This window comes from Toxorhynchites rutilus, chromosome 2 (assembly GCF_029784135.1).
Source record: "Toxorhynchites rutilus septentrionalis strain SRP chromosome 2, ASM2978413v1, whole genome shotgun sequence".
NCBI lineage: Eukaryota > Metazoa > Arthropoda > Insecta > Diptera > Culicidae > Toxorhynchites > Toxorhynchites rutilus.
Window position 1 is genome coordinate 98,343,056 of NC_073745.1, and position 26,526 is coordinate 98,369,581.

Genomic DNA, 26,526 nt, shown 5'->3' on the forward strand with positions numbered 1-26,526 from the left:
ATACACAAAACGGAAGGAAATATTACAAACGAATCGCTTCAAATCACAGTCCAATTATAGCAAACGGTCAGGGTCAGGGATTGCGTCTTCACTAGGTTTCACCGCACCGCAGACTCAAACCGAAATCGCATACAAGACCAGCGAACTTTTAGACCACATTGATGAAAACCGACAATTACAAAAACAAATCATCGCCGTGGGCGAGACGAGGAAAAAAACATCGCACATGATGTGAAACGCCGGAAATAGGGGGCGGAAATAGAATGTAGCGTGAAACGAAGAAAAAAAACAACTTACCCAATGCGTTGAGGGATGGCAATGTGGGGCATGTGGACTGAGCGGAGTAGAACGGGATCCACCGCGTATGAAGGCGGTCCCACTGGAGGTCACATGTAGCGGATATGTACAAGGCAAGTTACCTTGGGCGCGCAGTTGCTCGAAAATTGGCATCAACTCCGCCAAATGTTCGTCGGCTGGAAGGATGATGATTTGGGGGGAGGGAAATTATAACACTATTTTCAAAGCATCCTCGACTCAGGAATGCCGGAACCTTGGAGCAGGGAATGGCTTTTTTTTAAACTCTTTGTTTTTTTCCGCTTGATCGCAGATTTTGGATTCGATTCGAACAATCTGTTTATTAACAACATCGCCTGGTAGTGGTGAAAGAGTTTGGGAATTCAAACGCCTGCGCTGAATTTATCGTTGTTTTGGGGATCCTGCTGTTGATGTTAACGCTGAGCTTTGTTTTACACACAGAAACAAAAAACACTTGTTTGGGCCTTGTTGATGCATTCAAAACAAAACAAAAAATGACAAAAATTCACATGCAAACAAAACAATGAAACGATAATGCTTGAACTAGCCTCAGTTGTTGTAGCAACTACGAGATAATTTTAAATGCAAAACCACACTAGAGAAAAGGTACAACAAATGAGGGCAGGAATCACACGACACGACAAAAAAAATCACTACAATTCACGGGAAAGTACATACCATATTATCCAATTGATGGGGAAGGGTTCTTGAGTAAGGATTGGATGAAAGCGATGACACGCGTAAGACGATAGCTTTTAGCCAGCTCAAAAGCTGTGTGGGACATCAAACATCAAAACGTACAACATTGAACACATTTTACTCGCTTACAGAGATGGATTTTACCGTCAAAGCTTCGTGGAACTATGGCTAGATATTTAATGCTACACCTATACCTCGCTATACGGCCGCTTTTTATACGGCATTTCGTCATAACGGCCCTCTTCAATTAAGGCACGTTTTCGATTTACGGCCTAAAATGTTTCGCTATAACGGCAAAAAAATTGTCGATGTCGATACATCTACATGTCGTCAATCTTGCGCAAGCGCAATCTCGATGGAAACTCTTTTCTATTTCCTCTTGTTTATGAACGTCAACTTCCGACAACTTATAAGGGAAACCGATGGTAAATCTTCTATTAAAACCTTTTGGAAAAATTATAATATCAAGAATGCTGTTGACAGCATCAGTGAATCATGGATGGAATAAAAATTAACAACAATGAATCATGTTTGGAAAAATATCACCAGAATGTGTAAATAGTACTGATAATTTCCTTCCTTTTTTTCTGTTAAATTCCTTTCTGAAATTAGACAAAACATTTTTAGCACATGATCTCGGCTTTGAAAGTTTGAGCGAACGTGATGTGCGTGATCTACTTGAAGCTGATAGAGAATCCCTTTCATAAGAAGAACTCATTCAATTGCAAGACCCGCCATGAATAGACTGAGCCAGGTGTATCCAAACAGTTAACATAGAAAAAATTGTGGAAAGCCTTTCCTATTTCGAACAAGGAGTAAACATAATCCTTGAAAACGATCCTCGAACGAAGCGCTAAAGTTTCTCGAGGAATGGACTCAGTCATTAGCTGTTATAAATCACTGAAGAACGAAATAGACAAGAAGGCAAGTCAAGCAACGTTGGACAATTTTTTAGGCCAGGCCCATTCTTACCAGCGAAATATTATACCGACAGTGATCTGCAGGTTACTATTTCTTCATCGTCTTTAGATTAAAGTCATTTTAAAAAAAAATATGTATGTATGTATACTAGGGTGCCAATGAATGTATGGTAAAAAATCGACCCTGAAATTTCAAATAGTTGCCCTACACAAAATGTTCACCACCTCGAAAAACACCCTATGCCAAATTTCAGCTCAATCGGACTTAAGAGAGAGTGGTGCAAAGCGGTCAAAGTTTGAGTTTTTTTGAAAATCGAAAAATCAGCCAAGGGGGGAAATAGGGTTTTTTTTAAAATTATGCCAAATGTTTTAAAATTGCATGACACGTTGTGATTCACAGTTATCTCAGGAATTATTTTTTCAAAAATCGATTTTTCAGACGGAGAAACGACCAAGCGCAAAAAAAAACATTATTTTTGACAAAAAAAAATCGAGATAACTGTAAATCTCGTCGAGTAATGCAATTTTAAGACATTTGGCATAAACATTTGTTTTTAAAACCTCGATTTTTGGTGACGTTTCGTTTAAAAAAAAACTAAAATTTTAACGAATGAGCTAATATTTTGCATAGAGTATATTATTATGCAATCAACATTTAGTAGCAGGTTCCGAAAGAAAAATCGAGATAACTATTTTTATTGGCACCCAATACTTTTCGTTTCGCATGCCGAAAAAACTAAGTTCCAGAGTGTCGATTTTTAACAAAAAATTTTTTTTCGAGATGACACTAGATCTTGACGTTTCATGTCATTTTAAGACCTTTGACAAAAAAACAGGAAGTGGGTTATATCTATTGTATAACCGCAAGGGTAGGACTATCGTTGATTTAGAGATTATTTGTTTGAAGTTGAATCTAAATCCATTCTGAATGAATGAATAAATGAATATTTGGGGGACTTCGAAAACGAGAGCGTTACGTTGGAGGCTCAAGGTTTTATGCATCCAATATTGAATACAAAAAAACTTGTTCTGAAGAATAATCTTCAGAAGCTTTCCTGCTAACTGCACTTGATTGACAAATCACAAAACCAAATGTATGTGGTCGTAGTATTATATGGATAGAAAACATTAAAAGAAACTCGCTTGAATGTAATTTTTAATTCCAAGGGGAACTGGCAGATTATTTTTCAGCAACGATCACTTTTTTCCAGGTTTCTTCTCGATAACCAGCAAACGAAAAGAGTTGCGCGCGTGTATGTGTGTATGTGTGTGGCGGCTGCCTCGATGTCTTCCCGGGCAATCGTTTTTCGATGCTGATACTCTCTCGGTCACCTTCTCTTCTCCTTCTGATCGATCGGCTTTTCTGCGCTCCCTCACAGTTAAAACAAACTGATTGCATTTCAGGTCAGGTCAGGCCAGGTAATGAATCCCTCGATCCCTCGTCGTTCAGCTCGTTCAGTAACGATGTTGTCTTGTCGATGTCCCCACGAAAAATGAATGGGTTTCACCACCAGAATATCGCTTAAGTATGCTTTTCGTGTGTGATTGAATCGAGAGAAGGTGTGGTTTACGCAAACTAGAGGGGAATGAACTCTCTGAGTATGAAAATTTCGGCGACTGAGCAATAATCGATTGAAAATTATATAATTTTGCGATACGAAACATTTTCCGTTACGCGCGCATACAATACTGGATACGAAAATATCTTACTGATGGGAAAGAATAATCTTCAGAAGCTTTCCAGCTAATTACACTTGATTGAAAAATTATAAAATCAAATGTATTTGGTTTTAAAATTTTTATAATATAAACTCTTTCGCATGAATGTATTTTTCAATTGCCAGGGAACTGGCAGATTAATTTTCAGCAACGATTAGATCTTTCCGGAATTTTCTCGATGCTGTATGGCATCCAAACGAAAATACTCCTTTCAGTTTGGCCTGTAAAAAACTTTTCTGAACTCTAATCCATCAAATTTGGAGCCCTGAAAAGGGCCGTTGATTATATGCTAAGCTAATATATGACGCATAATACTCGTTGCTTACCCTGAGAGAGAAACGAATAACATCGAAGTAAGTATACAGTAAGCTTATATAATAAAGAGGGTGGGGTTTACATTCTATACTTTTATGGTTTATAAAATGAAGCTTCCTTTGCTTTCGTTCATTTCTTACTCTACTCTCGCACCGTGAGGATCCGTTTATTTGGGACCAAGCAGACAGCTCGTTAGTCTTTCGGTGGTAAAGCTCCACGAAAGCAGCTCGGATAAGCGCACCAGCCGCAAAATAGGTGAAGAAGCCACATCGCTATCGACCAGGAACTTTGCGTGAAATTCGTCGCTATCAGAAGTCAACCGAATTGCTTATCCGCAAGCTACCTTTGCAGCAATTGGTTCGTGCTCAGGACTTCAAAACCGACTTGCGCTTCCAAAGTTCCGCGGTTATGACGCTGCAGGAGGCCTATTCTAAGATACCAATTTGTGTGCTATCCATGCAAAACGCGTCACATCATGCCCAAGGACATCCAGCTGGTCCATCGTATCCGAGGAGAGCGTGCTATACTAGCTTAGCATATAATCAACGGCCCTTTTCAGGACCCCAAATTTGATGGATTAGAGTTCAGAAAAGTTTTTTACAGGCCGAACTGATAGGAGCATTTAGCGAAAATCGTGGTGTCGATGATAATTCGATACCGATAGGTGCCATGGATATGGATAGTGAAGAATATGAAATACATGACATGATGTAGTGAACATATCCGAAGAAATCACTTTGATGAAACTGCATTATAAAGTTATTTGTGTACGAATGCCGCAATCGATAGTCGACTTTAATTTGCGCTGGGTAATTTCCTCAAAGGACTCGATTCCTCCTTTGAGCATTAATAATCTCTTTCTGGCAAAACGAAGTGGTATGAATCACATTATTCGAAAGATAAAATGAAGAAGTTTTCTGCCAATTTCCTTCAACCTCCAAACATCTCTTTCTCCCGTTGTCGTTTTTGCGTTCGCTAATCCTTTCTCACAACACCCATTTCTCGTTTGAGAAATTGTTGAGTAAACATCGTTTGTCAGTGTGCGTAGAGCGGAAATTCCTAAAGATTCATTGCACCTCTTATAAATTGCCGAAAGACGTGGTCTTACGTTGATCACACTTGATTCAAAAATCCAAAACGAAATGTATTTGGTCGCAGCATTATATGATTAGAAAGCAAATAATCGCTCGAAAATGACTTGATTTTCGCGATGTGAAACATTTTCCGTTTTTCATGTTATGCATCCAATATTGGATACGAAAATTTTCCACTGATGGGGAAAAATAACATTCAGAAGCTTTCCTGTTAATTGCGATTGATTGAAAAATCACAAAACCAAATGTATTTCGTTGCAGCGTTATATGGATAGAAAACATTAAAATAAACTCTTCCGCATGAATGTATTTTTCAACTCCCAGGGGAACTGGCAGATTATTTTTCAGCAACGATGATAGCAACGATAGTTCCGCGCGTGTATGTGTGTGTGTGGCTGCTCCAATGTTTCAAGCGGAACCGTGGCATCACTCTCCTCTTGATGGATTCCCTTCTGGCCTTAGGTGCACAAACAGGCTCTTGGTGACGCCGTTCATCAGCGCTTTCATGATGAAGGAAGTTAGCTTCACCACAACAGCGACAACATGCTCCAATCGGTGTTCAATTATAACTGAGTGGATTTCCGAGCGACGCTCGCTTATATACTGATTGGTGATTTCAATAGCCTGTTTTGAAAGCAATTTTAAGGCTATTGAAACAAGTTTTTGGATCAAAAAGTAACAAGTATATGACGCGTAGACATTTTATCTTTCGAATGAAGTGTTTATCATACCATTTCGTTCAGTTGTTCAAGAGCTATTAGCGCTCAAAATCTCGGTCTACGGCGTAACGCTTTCGTTTCCGAACCTTTGATTTTACACTCAGGTATAGAAATGAAAGACGTAGTCCTACGTCAAAAATTCGAAAACCCCGATTTCCTTTATTTCTCCCTCGAGTGATTTTTCGATTTTCAAAAAACTCAAACTTTGACCGCTTTGCGCCACTCTCCCTTGAGTCCGATTGAGCTGAAATTTGGCATGGGGTGTTTTTTCGAGGTGGTGAACATTTTTTATGGGATAACTTTTTGAAACTCGAGATGACCATTTTCATTGGCACCCTAATGCATACACATATTTTATGTAACATGAAGTTGTTTCATTTTTGTTTATAGATTATTGCTGGTTTTTGAAGTCTGTTATTATTTTATGTACAAATAAAATGAAAAGATAATACAGGTCGTACTCGATTATATATAGTCGACCATTATTTTCAAATCCTATACATAATCGAATCTCAAGAAAACAATTTTTTCATTAATGTAGGAATGTCAAACATTAATAGAAAAATAGCTTTTTTGTAATTCGATTATGCATTGGATTCGAAAATTAACGTTGAAAGTGAAATTGCGATTATATATAAACGAGTCCGACCTGTATGCATTTTGAATGATAAACCATGTTACATATTTTCGATATTTGGAGCCGATCCGATTAAATTTGTATGAATTTGTATTAGAATAATTGATTCCTTATACGGCTTTTCGCTGTGCGTCCAAGCGTCGTGGAACGTAAATAAAATCATAAATCCCTATTATCTAAATCGGATCGAACATCGTTAACACTATTACATCGAGTAAAATTTCGTATTTAGTAGATCGACAGAATGTTATCGAGTCGAGTTCTTGCTCGAACTTCATGTGTTGCAATATGCAGCGTTTCTGGAAGCAAATTTTAGGGATGCAAATCAAACCAAATTGGAATAACAAGCAAATCAGACTACTTGTCAAATTATGACAGCTGCTCCTATAGCTTTTACTCGGTCAATGCTACCACCTCTGTTCGGTATCATAGCATCATGGCTAAATTGAGCTGACGAGCAAAGTTGTATCGACTCGATTTACATAATAGAGTCCATAATTTTCGAAAGACATCTGGGCGCAATTTGCAATTTTTCCTAGAAAGGTTATTCAAATACCTTTATTTGTTGTGGGAAGATCTGAAATCTTTTTGGCGATTTAAACGCTACCAGTATTTTCAAATGTGTATATTCGTAGAACTTATCATAAATCCCAAAACCGAAAAGAAAAAATATTCCTGAAATTTTGACTATGTTATGTAAACAATTCTCAGATTTCCAAAAATGACATCTCTAGAATCTCCTTCCTATGGACACCTCAAACACGGTAAAAAAACTTTTTTAAATGTTTCGCCCAAGAGTAGACGCTCGGGGAGCAGTTCAGTATTTTTTCTAAGAAGATGGAGGTTAATTTGCTGGTAAGAGAGCAGAAAACTGTGAAATTTCTATACGATGTCGGGACTTAAGTCGTGTTGCCCAGCAGCAGCATACATTTCATATTACTCGAACATGAACATTAGGGTGGCAGCGGAAATGGTCATGTAAAATTTCAATAACTGACCATGTACTTTTTGTTTATTGGCCCAAAAAATGACCTGTGCAAAGTTTCAGCTCCATCGGACATGATTTAGGGGTGCCTCAAAGTGCTCAAAGTTTTGATTTCCTCGTTTGATCCTCGAAAATCTTCCAAGGGGGGAGTAATTTTTTTCGATGCCAAATGGCTTGAAAATGCATGAAACGTCGAGATCTGGTATCATTTAGAAAAAAAAAAATTTTGACCGAAAATGAAAAATTTTGACCTTATGGGTGAGCCCCCAGAGCAGGGGTTTTCAGATTTTTTTTACATACCTTTAGTGTTCATTGCCCAACGCGACGTTTCTGGGCTTCTTGTGAGGCCTAAATGGCGGATAAATTATAAAATGTAGATCAAACATAGGACCCTATTCCAGAAAACGAGACGATCAGACGAGTGCTCGTCTCGTTTGTTTTCATATTCCAGAAGCCGAGCTCGACTAAAAACAGACGAGTAGCTCGTCTGGTTCGGCGACCGTTTGGCCGCGCTCGTCGATGAATCAGTCGAATCGTCTAGTTTGTTTGATGTGTTTGTTCACCTTTTTGATTGAAAGCATCGGTATTCTTCTGCTTCGCCTTTATCTTCAAAAATTGTTTCACGGCTAAACCAGTATTGCATAAGCAATGTATGTTTTCAACTGCAACCTTCAAATTCAGTTCAGTAATTGCTAGATTTTACAGATTTTCAAATGGGCCTCTTCCAAACAACAAAACCAAATGTAAACATTGAACTCATATCCAGGGATGCTAGATGACTGTTTTGAATATATTAACACGGCACGAAAAGGGTCTTCACATATTGAACGAAAATGAGTAATTCAAAACAAATACTTTATTGGAAATACATATATATAGATTAAAAACTTTTTTTGATAAATCGTTGATTAGGTGAACAAACATTGCCCCCAATAAATCCATAATAACAAAACATCTGAGTGATGAAACTATATGCTCGAGGAAAAATATCAATGAAAGCAAAATGAAACTTATTCCTTTTTGTTATGTTTTTTTTAATATTTTGGCACTGAGGAAAGAGTATCGATTGATCAATTTTAAAATTGTTTGTTATTTTTCTCAAAACAAAAACATGTCTTCTCATCTGACATCACTGATCATACCGAGAAAAACTGACTGAAGTCTGTCCAGTTTACCAAATAAAACATTTCAATGAATCTCGTGTACTGGAATGGGATATTTTGCTCGTCTCGACAGTGACTGAAGCCGAGACGAGACGAGACGAATTGCTCGTCTCGTTTTCTGGATTGTAGTATCGTTCTCCCACAATTTGTAGTCAACTTTTACATGATCTAGCAATGTTTATTCTTAATTTGATTTACAACAATAAACATGCCAAAGTCATATTATATGGGTTTCGCAAAAAAGCAGTACAAACCATCCGTACTATAAATTGATAAAAAAGTATAGTATAAACATTATAATAATATGGTTAAAATGTTATTATTTTTCTACAAACCCTATAGTTACCCTAATATGCCTGTTTTTAAAATTCTATTTAAAAATCCTAATCAATTTGAAAGAGGAAAATGTCACCCGTATTTTTACATAACTTTTTCCGATTTGACCGATTCAGATGATCGACATATCAAATTAAAGCCAACTATCAGGCCTTTTTGGAAAAATATTACACTTGCAAAAAATGATTTTACATTCTTGTTTATTGATTTATTTGATTTTTATAATTTACATGGTCTCGGGACCAGGGATGCTATATTTTTTTATATCTTTTATTGAAAGCTGAGATTTTTTCTACATAACATATCCAAAAATCAGAAATGTGTTTTTTTTTAGTTGTGATATTTCAAAGTTAACATGTCTCAGTCCTCGTTCAATATTACTGGGCGACTAGAATCCAATTCTGTTACGGACCCAGCTTAGATAGCAGGGCCGGAAATTTGAGTTCAAACAAGCGTAAATAAACTAATCAAACAAGCGCATTTGAAAAATAATGAAAAGAAACTAATGTAATCAATGCCAGCGGGAGAACCACGTGTTTGTTCCAAACAAACAGAATTTGATATAGCTCCAAAGATAAGCGCGCCAGAATTTATAGCAAACAAGACCCAAGCAAGAATTGGGCAAATAAAATAGAACGCTAAGCGATAGTGCGCTAGGCGATATAAAAGAATAGAGTTAGATAAGCCCCAAGGCGAGAGCACTGTATGGGCCACCCGAGAGTTGATAGAATTGTATGTTTAGTTCTCGCGCATGGAATGAGCGCGAAGAGCAAAGGAAGAATAGGACACATTATGCAATGTTTATTTGGGACCCTACGCGGATGAAATATAAGAATAGAGGAAAAACGCGGATGGGAAAAATCCCACGCTGGCAAATAGGCAGGTATACAACCGATGCAGCTTCGGTTATCTGAGTAGGAAATCAAGATCTTTTCTCTTTCTCATAGATTAAGTATGGGCAAGAATTTCATGTATATATAGTCAGAATTCTTCCCCAGTAAGTTAGCTCAAATTAGTAAAGCAACAAGATCGCATGCTAGCGACTCGATAAAGTTACGCTCTATAATCAATCAACGCGCAAGTTCTAAATCCGAAACCACCATCGCCAGCTGAACTCCTAACAGGGAAGGAGTTCTAGGTAAATATAAAGGAAAATAAATCCCAAACCGGAAAGCAGACAACTTGCTTCGCATCGGACGGACCATTCTGGAACCGTCGGATCACGAAGAGTTAGTGGCTGCCCTAGTTGGGATTTGTACGCTTTAGGGACTTTAGCCAATAAGAGAGTCGAAAGGCAAAATTTCACAAATCTAGAGAAAAGCTTCCCTCGGATAACATTTGGTGGCTCCAGTGAGGAGCCAGACCAAATATTTTCAAAACCAATAACTAGAGGAAACTTGGATTCCCTAGTTAACAAATTGAATATGTCGCTTATCTGAATCGGACCAGTAGTTCAAAAGTTATTAGTTTTTGTAAAAAGTCACTTTTGGAGAAAGGGAAAAATGATTTTTCGGACCATCGGTTAACTTTGAAAAACCATAACTTAAAAACTAAAATGAACACATCTCTGATTTTTGGATATGTTATGTAAAAAAATCCTCAGCTTTCAAGAAAAAAAATATAAGAAAATATATAGCGCCCATAGTCCCGAAACCATGTAAACTATAAAAAACAAATACAATCAATAATTACGAAAAACAAATTCCTTTTTTTCTTCAAGTGTAATATTTTTTTCCAGGTAATTGACTTTAATTTGATATGTCGATCATTTGAATCGGTACGATAGTTCAAAAGTTATGAATTTTGTAAAAAGTCATTTCTGGGGAAAAAAATGGGAAAAACGGAAACTCTTTAAAAATAACGTGAAACGTTGGATGCCCTGATGGTGTAACTATAACATTAATATCACAATTATTTCTTTAGAGTAATCCCTTAATTATATCATCAGGGCATTAAACATTTCAAGTTATTTTTAAAGAGTGTCCGAAATATGATTTAGAAAGGTATTCTGCTAATGTTTTCCAATTAGAAATCAAATTACCACTTTTCACGAAATTCTGAGAATTACTATATCGGTTTGGTATGGAATGGCTGAATAGTAATGGTGTCAATAAGCAGTTTTGTGAGTTTTATTATTGCGATATATCAGCAAAGTTACAGTAGACAACACACAACAAAAAACAACATGTTTTTTAATATTTTTTTTCAGATCGCTATGGAAAATTCAAGTTTTTTTTTCGTCAAAGCAATAAAAGTCTCTTGCATAGTTTATTTTTTAATTTTCCATAACGGCATATTAAACTCCACTATCAAAAACGAATGGATAATTTTTCACTCATTCAATCATATCTTTGTAGTGAAGGGTTTTGCTGGAATGTTTTTTTGAGACGCTGAATGGAAGCTGAATGACTGAGCCAATCGAATTCGTTATTGGTTTGGTTGCTAACATTTTGTTATAACCCACAATTACTTGGAATAGCATCTCCAATTATGTTCATTACACATATACACATTAGGGTAACTAGTAGATTCTAATACTAGAAACTTGTTGCTTTCAAATTATGTATACTTTTTTTTTCTATGTGCTCATTTGACATGAAATTACAGTCCCACAAAAATCACGATTTTGCAAGGTGCTTTTCTAATTTCGCTCAGTGTGACGATAAATCGATTAATCGATTATTTGGGTCGATTAATCGTATCGAATAACAAACAGCTGAAATGTGTTCGATTAGCTGATGAACGATTAATTTAAAAAATCGGGGATCACTAGTTCCACAGTCTGCTCACGGTAAGCCATATAAGGAATGCTTCGAGAGTACTGGGAGCACTCATTTCAATTCCATATTGCCGGTCAAAGTATTCTCTCTGTGCAAATGTAAAAAGTAAGAGAACATCGCTCGCTGCTGATGATACCAATACAAACAGATGAATTGAGGTGTATACGTATTCATTGGTCGTTAGAAGAGATTTTTCACTATCACTATCAAAAACTTAATAATACTTAATGTATTGAACTTTCATTGCGAAATCGCATGTGGAAGTGCACCTAAAAATGAATTCAAAACATAGAACAATTCGCTACAAAATCGTAGTATTTTCAAAAAATTGAAATGGATGAGGATTGATTGATAACCATCTCAATGTCTATGGGTCCTATTATACAATTCACATCGGGTGTCCGATTCGTTCGCAATCAATATCGTATCGAACGAAATTTCATTTTACGATATTCGATTCATTCTGATCGATACTCTTGTTGCAATCAGTGTGTCGCGAATTGCATATTCTAAAACGTTCTAAGAGTGTTTCACAAAGCGAAATACAGTAGAACTCCGATTATCCGCGAAATAGAGTGGCAAGGGCACTGCGGATAACACAATAAAAGAATAAAATGGGATGCGCACAGGGTAAAAATATATTTCAGCTAGAAAATTACGCATGAGCGCTATGTTGTTTACATCAATGATCAGATAATCCATGACCATTTCGGGAAGGTATTTGGAATTACAATTTACGAGTATGATTACCCGCCAGTAATTTTCAACGATCTATTGCATTTTCCTCATTTGATAAAAAAATCAAATATTGCTGTGGAATTCTCTTTCGCAAATAATCGGTGCTTTACTGTATTAGGGATGCAACAAACAAAACAAATTGATCGAAAAATTGTGATAGATGCATTGATAGTTTTCACTTGGACGTTCCAACCGTTTTACTCGATATCCATGATAGCTAAATAGAGCTAACGAGTAAAACTCTGCTTGACTCGAATTGTGTGATAGGAATCAATTTCATAGTATGATTTATGTTCGTAATATCTTTTTGAATTTATCTTTTGTCGTGGGTCTTTTTAGTTAGCGATCGCTATAGGAATATACGTGTACATTCCTTCAGTGAGAGCACACCAGTTCCTGCGAGACTGTCAGATTGAACTATTACCTGTTTTCGAGAGAAATAATCCCTCGAAACATTCCCATTGCCATTGTATAAACCAAGAATGCAGACCATCTTCCAGAGTGTTGACTGCCTGTCCACACAAACGTTACGTTCCTGTGTCAACGTCTTCTCCACACCACAAACACAAATGTTTCTTGTACTATTAATGAACCGACAACCAGACAACTACCATTTACATTGAGTAGCGAAAAAAAAACCAGAAATATATAGTGCTCTCGTCCATCCGAACGAATGATTGATGAGGAAGAGAATCCATTTTTTTGCAGAAAGAAACGAATGATGAGAATTACAGACAGTCTTCTACTACTTGGATATTATTTACACTAACGTCGTTTATTTCTAGAGCGACTATCCACCACAGATCGTGTAAACGCAGTGAGGGTGATGTTCCCGCTAACGGGAACGTTCCGGTGCGAGCGGTCCCAAAAATTGGGTGAAGGGAAAGATAGTGTGGGACACCCATTTAACTGCGAGTTAAGTGAGTGTCCCGCTAAGAGTAATTTCGGTTTGAGTATTCGTAGGGTGGGGAAGAAAGGAAGGCGGTCTTACGGATTAGTTCGCACGTACACTCCAAACTCACACAAACGCGCGTACATGCACACACACTCACAGATCAGACGCACACACGCACGAACACAGTTGGGAAAGCTTCTGTCTGAGAATAGGGGAGAAGAGTGTGTGTTTGCGTGTCTCTGAGGGAAAACGAATCATATTTACCTTCACAATCGGGCCCTGGGACGGGATGGGCGAGCTGGTAGCATTCGATCCCGAGCCAGCCGAACCGGACATGCGCGGTTTGAATGCAGCCATCGATTGCGAGACGCCATCGGCCAGTATGAACTGCTCGCGCAACTCGATGTTGGTGCGTCCCTTGGCTATGTCGGGGGTTGGGGTTTTGCGATTAAATTGGTTACCATGCGCGCGTGTCATCGGTGGCAGCAACACCATCATCATCATCATCATCATCACCACAATCACGATTAGCGACGATCAATTTGTAGAAGCGGGGGGATGTTAAGATCGATTTGGTTTTGTTGTTTACAGAACGAGAAAAACACAAAACAAAGTTGGGTTGTGGGACCAGGATCAGGAATTTGGGGCAGATATTGAATATCGAGTATGGTCAGTGTCCGTTGTCAATGATGTCGTGTGCGTTGAATAGAATGCAACCCGTCACCAGAATTGAATTCCGAATAGAAAAAAAACATGTCGCAAGTTCGGTCAGATTGTCCATTTGTGGTAAGGAGGATATACAAGGAAGTTCGGAGGCGCAGGATTTAGAAGTGAAAAAAAGAAAATACATAACACAATAAATAAAACAACTCAAGGTTCAAATAAATAGCAGTAGAAAAATCTTATCAACTAGCAATAACATAAGAAATAAAAAGGAAATATAGTTCCGGAGAAGTAGCAGCTCCGAAACAAATTATTAGCAAATCAAAATACTTAAACCTAGCAAATGATCAACGAAATAAACTACAAACTACATTCGGTGCAAAAAAATACTATAGCAAATCAGTGGTGGGTATGTATAATTAGCGTTCTTGGCAATCGAATGAATACAACAGCAGTTCTAAACGGCTTCTCGTGGTTTCATCTACTGGAAATTTCAATTTTGTCTAATTTATGATCATGTACAGTTCCCAGATAGAATCTTCTTCCAATTTGTCGTTGGGAAAAACAAAACAATATATGATGGAGGGACAAAAGCATGATGATTGAAACAAGTTTGAACAGGAGCAGATAATAAAATAAAGAAAGTAAACTTAAATAAAATACATTTCTCACAATACAAAACAAAAGTGATGCCAACTACGAAGCAGCTATTCGAGTGTTTAGTGAGCTCCAACCAAGCCATGTTATATGTGAAGCACTTAACGTCCTTAGTTAGTGTTTTTTTTTCTCGTGTGAGCGGCGCTGTCAAGAATCATTACCAGTGATAGATACCCATTATTAACCGTGTGAATTATTATACATATGTACATTCTCAATTATATATTCTGTTGATCTCAAAGTTATACCATTAGAATTGCTTCAAGGTGAATCGTCGGTGACCAGCTTTAGGCGGATAATAACAATGTCATCATAGTTGGTGCTCAATCTCAAAGACACACATTGAGCCCAGGATTGAAATGAGTACTCTATACAACCAAGGAACACACTAGGATATCAAATCTTCAAATTTGAAAAGAAACAAAATCAGTGGAAACAAAATGTAACCAAAAAATAGATTGAAATCTATTCTATCGGATACGCAGGATTCACACTCATATGATTCACACACGCATTATTTCCATTTTTTTAAACGAAACCGAGCAACTCAAAATGTATAAATACTTGTAATTTGTGAAGGTTCTAAAAGGAAGAGTAAAACGATCACTATTTATTAAAAGTTAGCTGCTTTTCTTGTTCCTTAAAATATTTCACGAGAAATCAACTCTAAGCAAATGAGATCTATTTCACTATTTCATATAATTGACATCAAATTCGAGCTTGAGCTCGTATGGACTTTCACTCGATTCCGAATTCGAGCTCGAAATCGAATTCGAACTCAAACTGGTACTCGAACTTGAACTAGAACTCCAATTGGAGTTGAAATTAGAGGACTCATTCGGATTTGTTGTTGGAGTTGGAGATATAACTTGAAATATAACTCCAACTCGAAATTCAGATCGAACTTGAATTCAAGCTTGAAGTTGAAATCGAACTCGAATTTGAACTTGGTTTCTAACTCGACACCATTGTGTTTCTATTGAAGATAGAGGTGAGGAAAGCTACGCACTCTTGAAAACAACGTTTATAATGTTTCTGAAATTCTAATTCGTGTTTGAATTCGAGTTCCAGTCTAACTTCGGACTCCAGTTTGGAAGCAAGTTCCCGTTTGTGAGAAGGATGAACAGAAAAAGCCGCTATGACAACTATGATAGGCCACGCAACAATTAGTTTCATGCTATTTATTATTCGAGTTCGGATTCAACTCTCGGAACTCGAATCCGAACCTGCACACGAGTCTTCGCTCGAAGAAAAAATAACGTGAACTTCGCTATCATATGGTTTATTACAGCTATAAACTCGGCCCTCTCATTGTCACGGACATGAGCTCGACCAGTACAAACTCGAAGTCGAACTCAAACAATATTCGAATTCGACTTCGAACACGAACTTGAAAGTGAAATCAAGGTCGAACTCGAACATGAATTAGCAATGTCAACAACTCGAATTCGAAATTGGACTCAAACTTGAGATGAAATTCGAATTCGAAATCGGTCTCGAGTTCGAGCTCGAACCTGAACTCCAAGACGAGTTTGAACTCTAACTTCAACTCCAACTAAACAGCTTTCGAATTGGTTCTTCAAATAGGACTCGAGCTAGAATATGAACTAGAAATTCAAACCAGCTTGATAACCCAAATTCACTCAAAATCAAACTTCAGAGGGTCTGCGTAGCCTAATTCCTAATTCCTAATCCTAAGCCTATATTCCAAAATCCTCCATATTGGTCGATTGGTCTTTTTCAAGGCTAGTAGCTAATGAACTTTAAAGTTTAAAGGCACTATTTTTTAACTATTTTCTATTTTTATCAATCAATCAGACTTCATGCTACAGTATAACTTTAAGTTCCTAGTTTAAATTTGAACTTGTAAGAGTGAGAAGCAGAAAGAGCAACGATCCTCGAATTATGACTCAGTTCTTGGACATCGAATATTAACTCAAAATCGAACCCGAACATGAATTTAAATCTGGACTTGATTTCGAATTCTAACTAGTAATCGAACTAGAAATTGAATTTAAATTTGAACTCGAATTGGAATTTGAACAAGAACATAAATTACAGATTCAATTTGAATTGAATTCTATCTCGAATCTAAATTTGAACTCAAAATCGAACTCAAACTCGAAAATTTAAATTTCGAGAATTTAAAAAAATCGAGTCAGAGTTTGAGTTTAAATTAGACCTCGAATTCTAATTCTAACTCAAATTTAAATTTGAATTTAGAGTCAAAATCGAACCAGAACACGAATTCCAATTTGAGTTCGAATCTAAAATTGAGCACGAAATCGAACCAGAACTTGAATTTAAATCAGAACTCAAATCTGAATTCTAACTAGAAATTAAACAAGATCACTCGAATTCCAATTCAAATCAAATTAAAATTTGGACTCGAATTTGAAATCTAACCAGAACACGAATTTTAATTTGAACTCGAATTCGAATATAATTTCGAAATCGAAATCGAACCAGAGCTTGAATTCAAATTTGAACTCGGAATCGAACCAGAACTTCAATTGAAATTTGAACTTAATTCGAATTCTAACTCAAAATCGAACAAAAACTTGAAAATAAATAGAACTCGAATTCGAATTCTAACACGAAATCGAATTCTAACCCGAAATCGAAATCGAATTGGATTCCAAATTCGAACTCGAACTCGAATTCAAGTTCTAATTTAAATTTGTACTCTAAACAAAACTTGAAAATAAATTGAATTCTCAGCTCGAAGTTGAACTACATCTACCCGGTCGGATTAAAATTTAAACTCGAAATCGAACCAGAACTCGATATTAAATTGGAACTAAAAATCGAACTCGATTTCTAACACGAAATCGAGCCAGAACTCGAATGCAAATTCGAACTTAAACCCGATTTCGATTTTTAACTCGAAATCGTATCAACACTTGAATTCGAATTCGATTTTTAGCACTAACCAGAACTCGAACTAAATTTGAACTGGAAATCGAGTTTGAATTCTTCAAATATGTGAATTTGAACTCGACCTCAAATATAAATTTGAGATCGAACTCGAATTCGATACTGAACTCGATTTTTAACTTGAAATCGAATCAAAACTCGAATTTAAATTCGATTTTCAGTACGAAAGCTAACCAGAACTCGAATTCAAATTTAAACTGGAGATGCAATTCGAGTTCTTATTCGAATATGTAAATTTGAAGTCGAACTCGAATATAAATGAGAACTCGAACTCGGATTCGAATTGTTCAAATATGTAAATTTGAACTCGAACTCGAATTTAAAATTGAACTCGAACTCGAATTTAAATTTGAACTCGAACTCGAATTTGAACTATACTGGGAACCAAACTCGAATTTCAATTTTTTTTTTATTTCATATTCGAATCCAACCACGAGATTGAGTCTGTGCTGGAATATAAATTTGAACTCGAATTCAATTTTTAACTCGAAATCGAATAAAAACTCGAATTTAAATTCGATTTTCAGCCCGAAATCTAACCAGAAATCGAATTCAGATTCAATTTCGAATGCGAATTCTAACACGAAATCGAGCCAGAAATTCGAATGTAAATTTGAACTCAAATTCAATTTTTAACTCGAATTCGATTTCCAGCTCGAAATTGAACTAGAACTCGAATTTTAATTTTAATTCGAAATTGAACCAGAACTTGAATTTCATTTTAAAATTTAAATTTGAACTCGAATTCCAGTTCTATCTCCAAATCGAACCAGAACCGGAATTTGAGCTCAAATTCTAATTCGAATTCGAACTCAAACTTGAGGAACTTTGTAAACTTCAATATATTAGAGATCTAAACGCGGTTTAATTTAAGATTATATATTCGATTACAACTGAGAAGTTGGTTCGTTTGAAGTAATATATTCTAATTCTTAATATACTTCATACAGTGTCTAATTCTTCTCCACAAGAGGAAAGAAGTCTACCGAAAGATATAGTTCGCTTAGTAGTTTTGAGGCCACGCAGTGAAGCTAGTATTTTTGGACCGTTGAACAATTGTAAGGCATAATCGTAATCATCAGGGAATAGACTACAATTCGATTGAACTTCAACTCTCGGAACGTGTATAAAAAATACTCTGCACTAATTGAATAAACAAGAGGACTCCAAGTACTAAACGTTGAAGGGCAGGTCTACATATCACGGGTACTTGGGTTGATTAGAATTCACCATCACTTCTCCATCATGGCAGCGCTTATTGTTTTGTTAGTGATTATAGAGAATCGAAAGTATTAGACAAACTACACAAACGCACACACGTACAATCCAAGAGGGTTGGGTTAGAAAATGAACACATTTGAAAAAAAACATATGCGGGATTAAGAGTTAAGGTTTGGGCAGTTTGTAAATGCACTTAAAATTAACTTAAACGAACACAAAAGGTCACACAAATTTGTTTTCAAACAGCAGTGGCAAAAAAAACGGTTTCGCTTTATTAAAGGCGTAAATATACTATCGAAACAACAACATTATTATAGGAAACATGGAAAGTGGTTTGCTCTCTAGATATATATATCTCGGCTCTCTAAGGGGACATATTTCAATACACGTGTCGTCCTATCGCAAGAAAACAAAATTGAGGGACTCGACGAACGCAACAAATCACAGCAATTCACAGCTAGGGAGAAAAACCAATTTTGAGGTGCTCAAATTGGACAGAAGATCAACGCGGCACTGGGCCTGTTTTGGGTGGGTTTTGGGGCTATTATTGGCTCTTCTCATTTAGGATAATGTAACGCGGCGATCCGCTTCTAGTTCTACTGCTATTATTACTAAACGAATTGCCTCTCAGATCATAGAGATTCAATTGAAATTTCTTCTTTTGCCAAAGTAACATTTGTTTAAAGCTTAGCTCGGGTTTCTTACACAGTGGACAACACGCCTCGTGTTGACGCGGATCGTTTGGGTTGGGGAGAGGTAGCACTAGCGCAACTGTGTCCCAAAAAAAAACAGTTCCGAGCATGCAATATGATTGTCACAAAAGGCGCGGGGTGTGATTGAATTCAAGATAGAGGAGAAAACAATAGATACGAAGCGTAGAAATGAACCCAAAAAATCGGTTACGAAACGAAACGGAACACATAATGTCACGAAAAGAAATGGCGGAAAGTGCGAAAAAGGAAGAAAAAAAACAGTTGACCATTTAATTTTTGTTTCGTTTAACAAACATCAGATGTGTTGAGAGCAAATTTTGACAGTTTAGATATTCCGATCGGTTTCATTTAACGGGAGGTTGGTGGTATCAAAGAAGAAAAGAAAGAAAAAAAGGAATCTTGATTAGTATTCAAATCGTTTGCCAAAAGCAATTGTTGTAAGTTATCACGCGATTAATCACACATTCAGTGGGGCGGTGGCATTGGCCACACTTACATCCTTCATTTCGATTGGTTAAAGCTTGCGAGTGTTTGTGTGTTTCCTTATATTTTTTTAATAGTATTAAAGGCGTGGTTGTATAAGCAGCGTTATTTGTTGGGGAACCATTTCTGATGAACGATGATTGTTAGAGGCGAATGAACTGCAAAGTTTAAAGCCTCTTAAAAACAAAGAAAGAAAGATGATTGTTTTAGGGGTGTATTGTTAATAAACAGAGTTTCCGCCGAAATCGTGTTTAACGCTCGAAACCAAGGATTAGAATTTGATTTTTGCGCGATGTGTTTCCAATGTTAAATAACCATATCCTCTTCCTGTTCTGGCATTGCCTTGTTTCGATATTAATTATTAGAGTACATTGGCATCTCTTCTGTCGTTTGATCGCATATGATTTTGCATTCTTACAAATAGCTTGAACTTGTTTGTGAATTAATATCTTACTGTTATCTGAAAAAGAGAGAAATCGCAATAATTGTACGTACCTCGGCAAGGATCGTTTTTGACCAAGAATTCGTCAAGTGCTACCCATCCGCCACCGACGCGGACCATCACAGTACTTCTCAGGATACGCACAAGACGCAACTTCTGGGAATCTCCGAACTGCATTTGACAATCAGCAAAGCATCATTCATAGTTCTCTAACCGATGAATATAACCTCAAAAACTTACCCTATATTTGCCTTCGCCGACCTGGAACACACGGAACTTCTGTCGACACGTACACAGCATCACCAACCGCTTGACTTCGTCGTGGATTTTGTCGGCGTCAGTTTTCGGCTTACGTTCTTGCCAATCCGGCCGGAGAGCCGCAATGAACTCCTGCCAGTCGATCAGTCCCTCGCCGTTACGATCGAACAAATCGGCCACAGCGTTCATTTCCAGCTTCGAGGTGTCGAATTCTGAGCGAGAAAAAAATGTTATGTATCGTTCTGATGTTAAAACACGCTCGAATCTCACTCGTTCCAATGATTCCATCGATGAACACATCCCGCGGTATCAGCCCATTGTTGTCCTTGTCCATCTTGCGGAACAAATCCGTCAACCGGGACTTCTTGTGGTTCATGAACTTGAGGAAACGCTTGCGCCATTCCTCCCAGCTGAACTGCCGGACGCGCTCCAGATCCTGTAGGTACAGCAGATGATCGTGCAGACGGCGCTGGCGTTCCCACGCCAGCATCCACACGTAGCGCCACTTGTCCCACAAAAGCTTGGCACGGGGGGATCGAAGCTCGGTTTCCGGTTGATTGCTGCAAGAAGTGATTGGGTCAGTATACGATGACTCGAACCCCAATTGTACGTACATCGAAATGGGAAGTGAGAATGATGAAATGAATGGAAATTTTGAGGAAGTTCACTAACTAAACCTTGGAACTCTTTTAAAAAGAACTACATTTTGTCTAACTACTAAACACCTACCCATTCACATCTACCTCGAACTAATGTTCCAATATCAAGAGTTACGTTGTTGTAAAATTTAGGTTTCATGGGTATTTTCATCATAAGTTGAGCTGGAATCTTACTATTCCTAACTCTTGTATGTCCAGAAATAATTTCATAAATGTTATTCACATACTTACAAGCATATTAAAATGACTAAAAGTAAAGAATTGAGACATAAATTCGATTCATATCACACTAGCTGACCCGGCAAACTTCGTCCCGCCCAATATGGACTTTTTGGTATCAATACTTTCAAACATTCACGTTTGCTTACTAAGAGAACGTTAATGGGTCTAATCGCAGAACTATTTATTCATTGATCTTCTAATTGACCCTTCGCAATTTCTTTTAACTATAAATACAAAAATCTCGTGTTACGGTGTTTGTGGTCGAGTCCCTAGAAATGACTCGACCTATTTCGATGAAATTATTCACAAAAAAATTGCTAAGCATGAGAATAAATTGTAAACTATATATGATACCGCTAGGGTACTGATTATTATATATTTAATACCGATTAGGGTGGTCTTATGCAGAAAAAAAAATCTGAAATTGTTTTCTTTCAAATTTGGCTTCAAACATATGTGTATTGTTTGTATCCAAAATTTTAAGCGCCTTCCCTCATTTTTAATCGTGATATTAGTATTTTTGAATAAACAATTATATAAAATATGCATTGTTCCATTATTCATATAATTTCACCGTCGTTCATTTTTTTTACGTTGTTGAAAAACAGATGGCGCTACGTTCACTCCATCGAACTTTCTCCCACACTTACGCAAGTTACCTTAATTCGTCTAGAGCCAGAATGAACACATAGAATTATTGAAATTCTGCAAATCACACATGCTCGGAGTGCGAAATGACAATCACGCTATTGTCATCAATCCAGATAAAACTCTAGCTGGAGTGCAGGTGTTTAGATTCAATGCGCAAGCGTTGCTTGAATCATGGTAAGCGACTGCACAGTGACGCGAGAAATTGTGGTTCCGAGAAGAAACAATAATCTGGAATTCATCGTTGACACACACCGTTCATAGGGCTTCCGCTATGTTCATTTTTGATGGCACTAAAGTTCCCCACGTTCGCCTTCTCAACTAATTCTAACTAAATGCCTTAGTCATTCTGAGGGGACAAGACGGATATTGCATAAACATTAAACAACGAGACCCCGCCACAGGTACCTTATTCATTATGAACATCTTTTCTCATTTTGAATTAATATTTATGTCTTTGCTATTGGCAGGCCAAAACGCAATGAACTGTCATAACATCAGCGTATGTTCAAACAAAAATACGGCAACGTTGCCACTCAATACGACATAGATGACACTGAACTCCGTGTTCTATTTCTGTGAGACCAAAAATGATAACGGATTTTCGGGTGGAATGAACCCGCTTTTTAAAACAAAAATTATATATCACAAATAGCTCCACCGCATCAAATATGTGTTCTATGTAAAAAAGTAACACATTCTCTGCAAGTTGGGAAAAATCTTGAACGAAAATTGTGTCTGACGATGATTTTATATTATGGATAAAGTTTTGGTGGAAATGGAGGTAAATATAAATAGAAAATATTATTATAGAAAGGAAAGTTAAGTTATGGTCAGAACTACATCTTCTAAATAATCTAACGATACGAATAATACGAATTTCATTCAAATTTGACAAATTTAAAAGATCAAACATGTCAGTTACTCACATTCGAAATTTGGTTCCATTTGCTCTATAAATTCTCGAGTTATGTAGAAATTTGTGTTTGTTTGTAGGGACTCTAAGGAAGTGTTGGAATGAGTGTACCATTCCTGAAGCTGCTCTTACTACCAGTTGTTATGTTTTCTCGAGCGACCGCCGAATATGGAACAGTGAAAGGTAGATATGGCCGCATTTCAAATGAACTACTTCTCTACAATTTGTTTTGGTGCGAAAAGCATTGGTGAAAACCGCTTGGATCGCTCGAACAGAATTCCACCAACAAAAAATGCAGTTCGAGGCTAAAGAAACAAATCTCTAAACCCCACATATTTATAATTCACTAAGAGATCAATAATTCGATAAGCTGTTACGATTATCTGAACGAATGCATTTTTTGCTTCGGAGAGGATACATGAATATGGTTTCACTATTCTTCATCAGACAAATTTTCACTACTATAATCCGAAAAAATTGCTGAGGTCTACTGTCAGTTGTTTTCTGTCCTATTCTTCAAATTTATGTTTATTTCTCCACCTGCTCTAAATTTCCTCCACCATCTATGGTAAATTTATTATTACCTTCCAACAACACTACAAAATACTGAAAGATACTAACTGCTATTCGTATTCATAAACTGTAACTAGGATGATAGATTGACATGTATAGAACGGTTCAACTCACGACAGAGTGAATCGAACCCACTAAATTAGAATTCCGCTAATTAGACAACCGAACAATAGAAAAAAACACACGCAAATAACAATCCGGGGTTAACAATGAGTAGTACATGAAGTGTTAGAATGAGGATGATGTATAGGTGAGCGACAGGCAGTCTACATTCCCAACCTCCGCGGAACCAGAACTGCCCGCGAATGAGATTTTTTTCTCTACTGACTAACTATACCTTGGCGAAAATCGTGGACCATAGTGCGGCAAGCGATCCCTTTCCGGTGTTTGGGTCTCACGTCCAGGACTCACGCGACTGTTTAATGTAATGTACACACGCAACACATATACAGATAGGTATGGTTGTTCGTATTTTTGATATTTGTTTTTGTTTTTTTTTTGTACACAAATTTTACACAAAACCAGTACACAACACACACATAGATATAGAGGAATATAAGAGAGCGAGAAGAAAGAAGAAAATAACATGCATTCAATAGAGATTACCATACGGTCAACAGGTTGGTCGTAATGCCGCCAATGTTTCCGTGTAAAAAGCGAACCGTGCGCGAAGCTCGCGCATCGGTTCGCGATTTTCACGCATTGAATGACATTCGACGAGTAGAGGAGTTTTGAGCATGACAATGCGATACACACCTTGTACGACGTGAATTAAGCCCCTGATCGCGCGATCCTTTGAAACTAGAGGTATGAATAGAATACAGTACAGTGAAAAAACAAACAAAAAGAGAAATTAGCACAAAGAAAAAAAAAAACACACAAACAAGAGACGTGAGAAAAATGGATAAATATACCATTCGATTAGTGACAGGAGGATATTTGAAAAACTATTAGTTTAACACGATCGTTCGCGCTGGAATGTTGTAAAGATGCGTAAATGAATTAGAACAAACCTTTGCTTTCTTCCTAGAGTGCCGTAGTCGGGCGAATGTTCGCGCAAATCGGGTTGTGATCCTTTACTGCGCGTTGAGGATGATGGTCACGCATGTACACATACACACACATAAACAAACATGGTTATAGTGATACGGTAAAAAACGAAAAAAAAAGAAAAAAAGAGCCACGCAAAGCACGTGATCGTAAAACAAAAAAAAACAGTTTGTTAATCATGCCACACAGAAAAAGTCAAATCTAATCGTGCGCACTTGGGCAAGCAAAGTGTTAATCCTGCAATACTTACACTGGTGTTTTGAGCACACCGCGAGATGGTTTCCGCGCTTCTTTCAAGCCCGGCGGAGGCTGACGGGGTTTACAGGCCCGGTCCACCTCACCTTGGCGGCGAGCAGTGTTCTCCATGAATTCCTTGTGATCGGCGATCAGCACTTCGAGGGGTGGAAGCTCTTCCGGAAGTGGTTCCTGTTCGAGATCTGTTTGGAAAAATACACCACAAAATAAACGAATTAATTTGAGAAAAAATAACGAAATACTCACTCAACAGCGTTGCTTCCAATCCGACCAACCAAGCCAACAATTCCTCGATCGAATCATCCAAATCCTTCAGTGACTTCAGATGGGTTTCCAGCTTACTTTGACGACTGAGGGCCCATTGGGAAATTTCATCCCATCGCGATTGGATGATCGAGATCCAATTCTTGATGATCGGAACGGCGTCCGGATGAGCCTTACCCAAAATCGCATGAGCAAGTCCGAGTGTTTCTTCCTTTTCGAACTCTTTCTCACGCAGATCCTTCATGAAGCGAGCGTGCTCTTCCAGCAGATCGTTGGCCTGATGTTCATCATCGGGAGCGGCAGCGGCAAATCGTAGCTTCTGCTCGGCCTCAGACAACCATTCGAGCAGCATGTGGACGGATTTGTGCAGCCGCTCCGCTTCCTTCAGCGCAACTTCGAGCCGCGTTTTGCGCCGACCACTTAGGCTTTGAACGTCTTCCCAGAGTTTCTGCAGTTCCTTCAAGTTCTTGGATGTTTCTCTGGTTTCGTCGCTCTTCTCGAGATCTTTGCCGGTCTTCATGACACTCTGCATCTGGGCGGAACGCTTGTCCAGATCGGACTCCAACTGTTTGTGGTGTTCGACCAGCGTTGTTACCGTATCTAGATCACCATGAACAGGGCCGTCATCAGCGAGGCGTGCCTTTGCCTTGCGCAACCAATCGAGCAACGCTTGCAGCGCGTCGGCAAATTGTCCGGACAGCAGTAAAGCTTCTTCGAATTTACGTTGGCGCTCAACACTCTTATGGCAGACGCGTTTCCACGAATCCTTCAGCTCGTTCATCATTTTCGACAGCACCGGTTCGTCGGTCTTGGGGGCACGATCCATCAGACTCTTACCGTTTCGCATCGTGCTGTCGTAGAAGCTCTCCTTAGACTGCAAGCTGCGCTGAATCTCCCGCAATTTCTCCAGATGTTTCTTGATCTTAGCCGCGTCATTGCTGGTCTCTTCTGCCAGTGTGTCCAACGTGGTTTCGGTTTCCTTCAACCACGTGCTCAACTGCAGCCACGTATCGTGGAACTCACGAGCCTCTTTGTATCCATGGTCAAGGGCACGAGTTCGTTCCGCAGCCTTCGCAACAACACGCTCCCAACGGTGCTGCACGGATACAAGCAGATTCTTTATCAGAATCACGTCCTGCTTCTGGCTGAAGTACTTGAGATGAGTTCCCTTCTTGTCCAGCAGTAGCATCGATTCGCGATGAATCGACACGTCCTTCTGCAGCACCTTGTGTTCTTCCATTTGCAGCTGG

The 26,526-nt window shown here is 38.0% G+C and overlaps 1 protein-coding gene across 1 annotated transcript in view; it reads right to left on the reverse strand.

Annotated features, from left to right (window-relative positions):
- LOC129765973 (microtubule-actin cross-linking factor 1, isoforms 1/2/3/4-like) overlaps window positions 1–26,526 on the reverse strand; it is a 229,666-nt gene that overhangs the window by 8,692 nt on the left and 194,448 nt on the right. The window contains exons 23-30 of the mRNA XM_055766432.1: window positions 25,259–26,522; window positions 25,008–25,194; window positions 24,045–24,122; window positions 20,960–21,249; window positions 20,672–20,901; window positions 20,485–20,602; window positions 19,499–19,564; window positions 13,580–13,737 (exon numbers count right to left, since the gene is read on the reverse strand). Of these exons, the coding sequence (XP_055622407.1) occupies window positions 13,580–13,737; window positions 19,499–19,564; window positions 20,485–20,602; window positions 20,672–20,901; window positions 20,960–21,249; window positions 24,045–24,122; window positions 25,008–25,194; window positions 25,259–26,522 (2,391 nt within the window). The remainder of the gene's footprint in view (window positions 1–13,579; window positions 13,738–19,498; window positions 19,565–20,484; window positions 20,603–20,671; window positions 20,902–20,959; window positions 21,250–24,044; window positions 24,123–25,007; window positions 25,195–25,258; window positions 26,523–26,526) is intronic.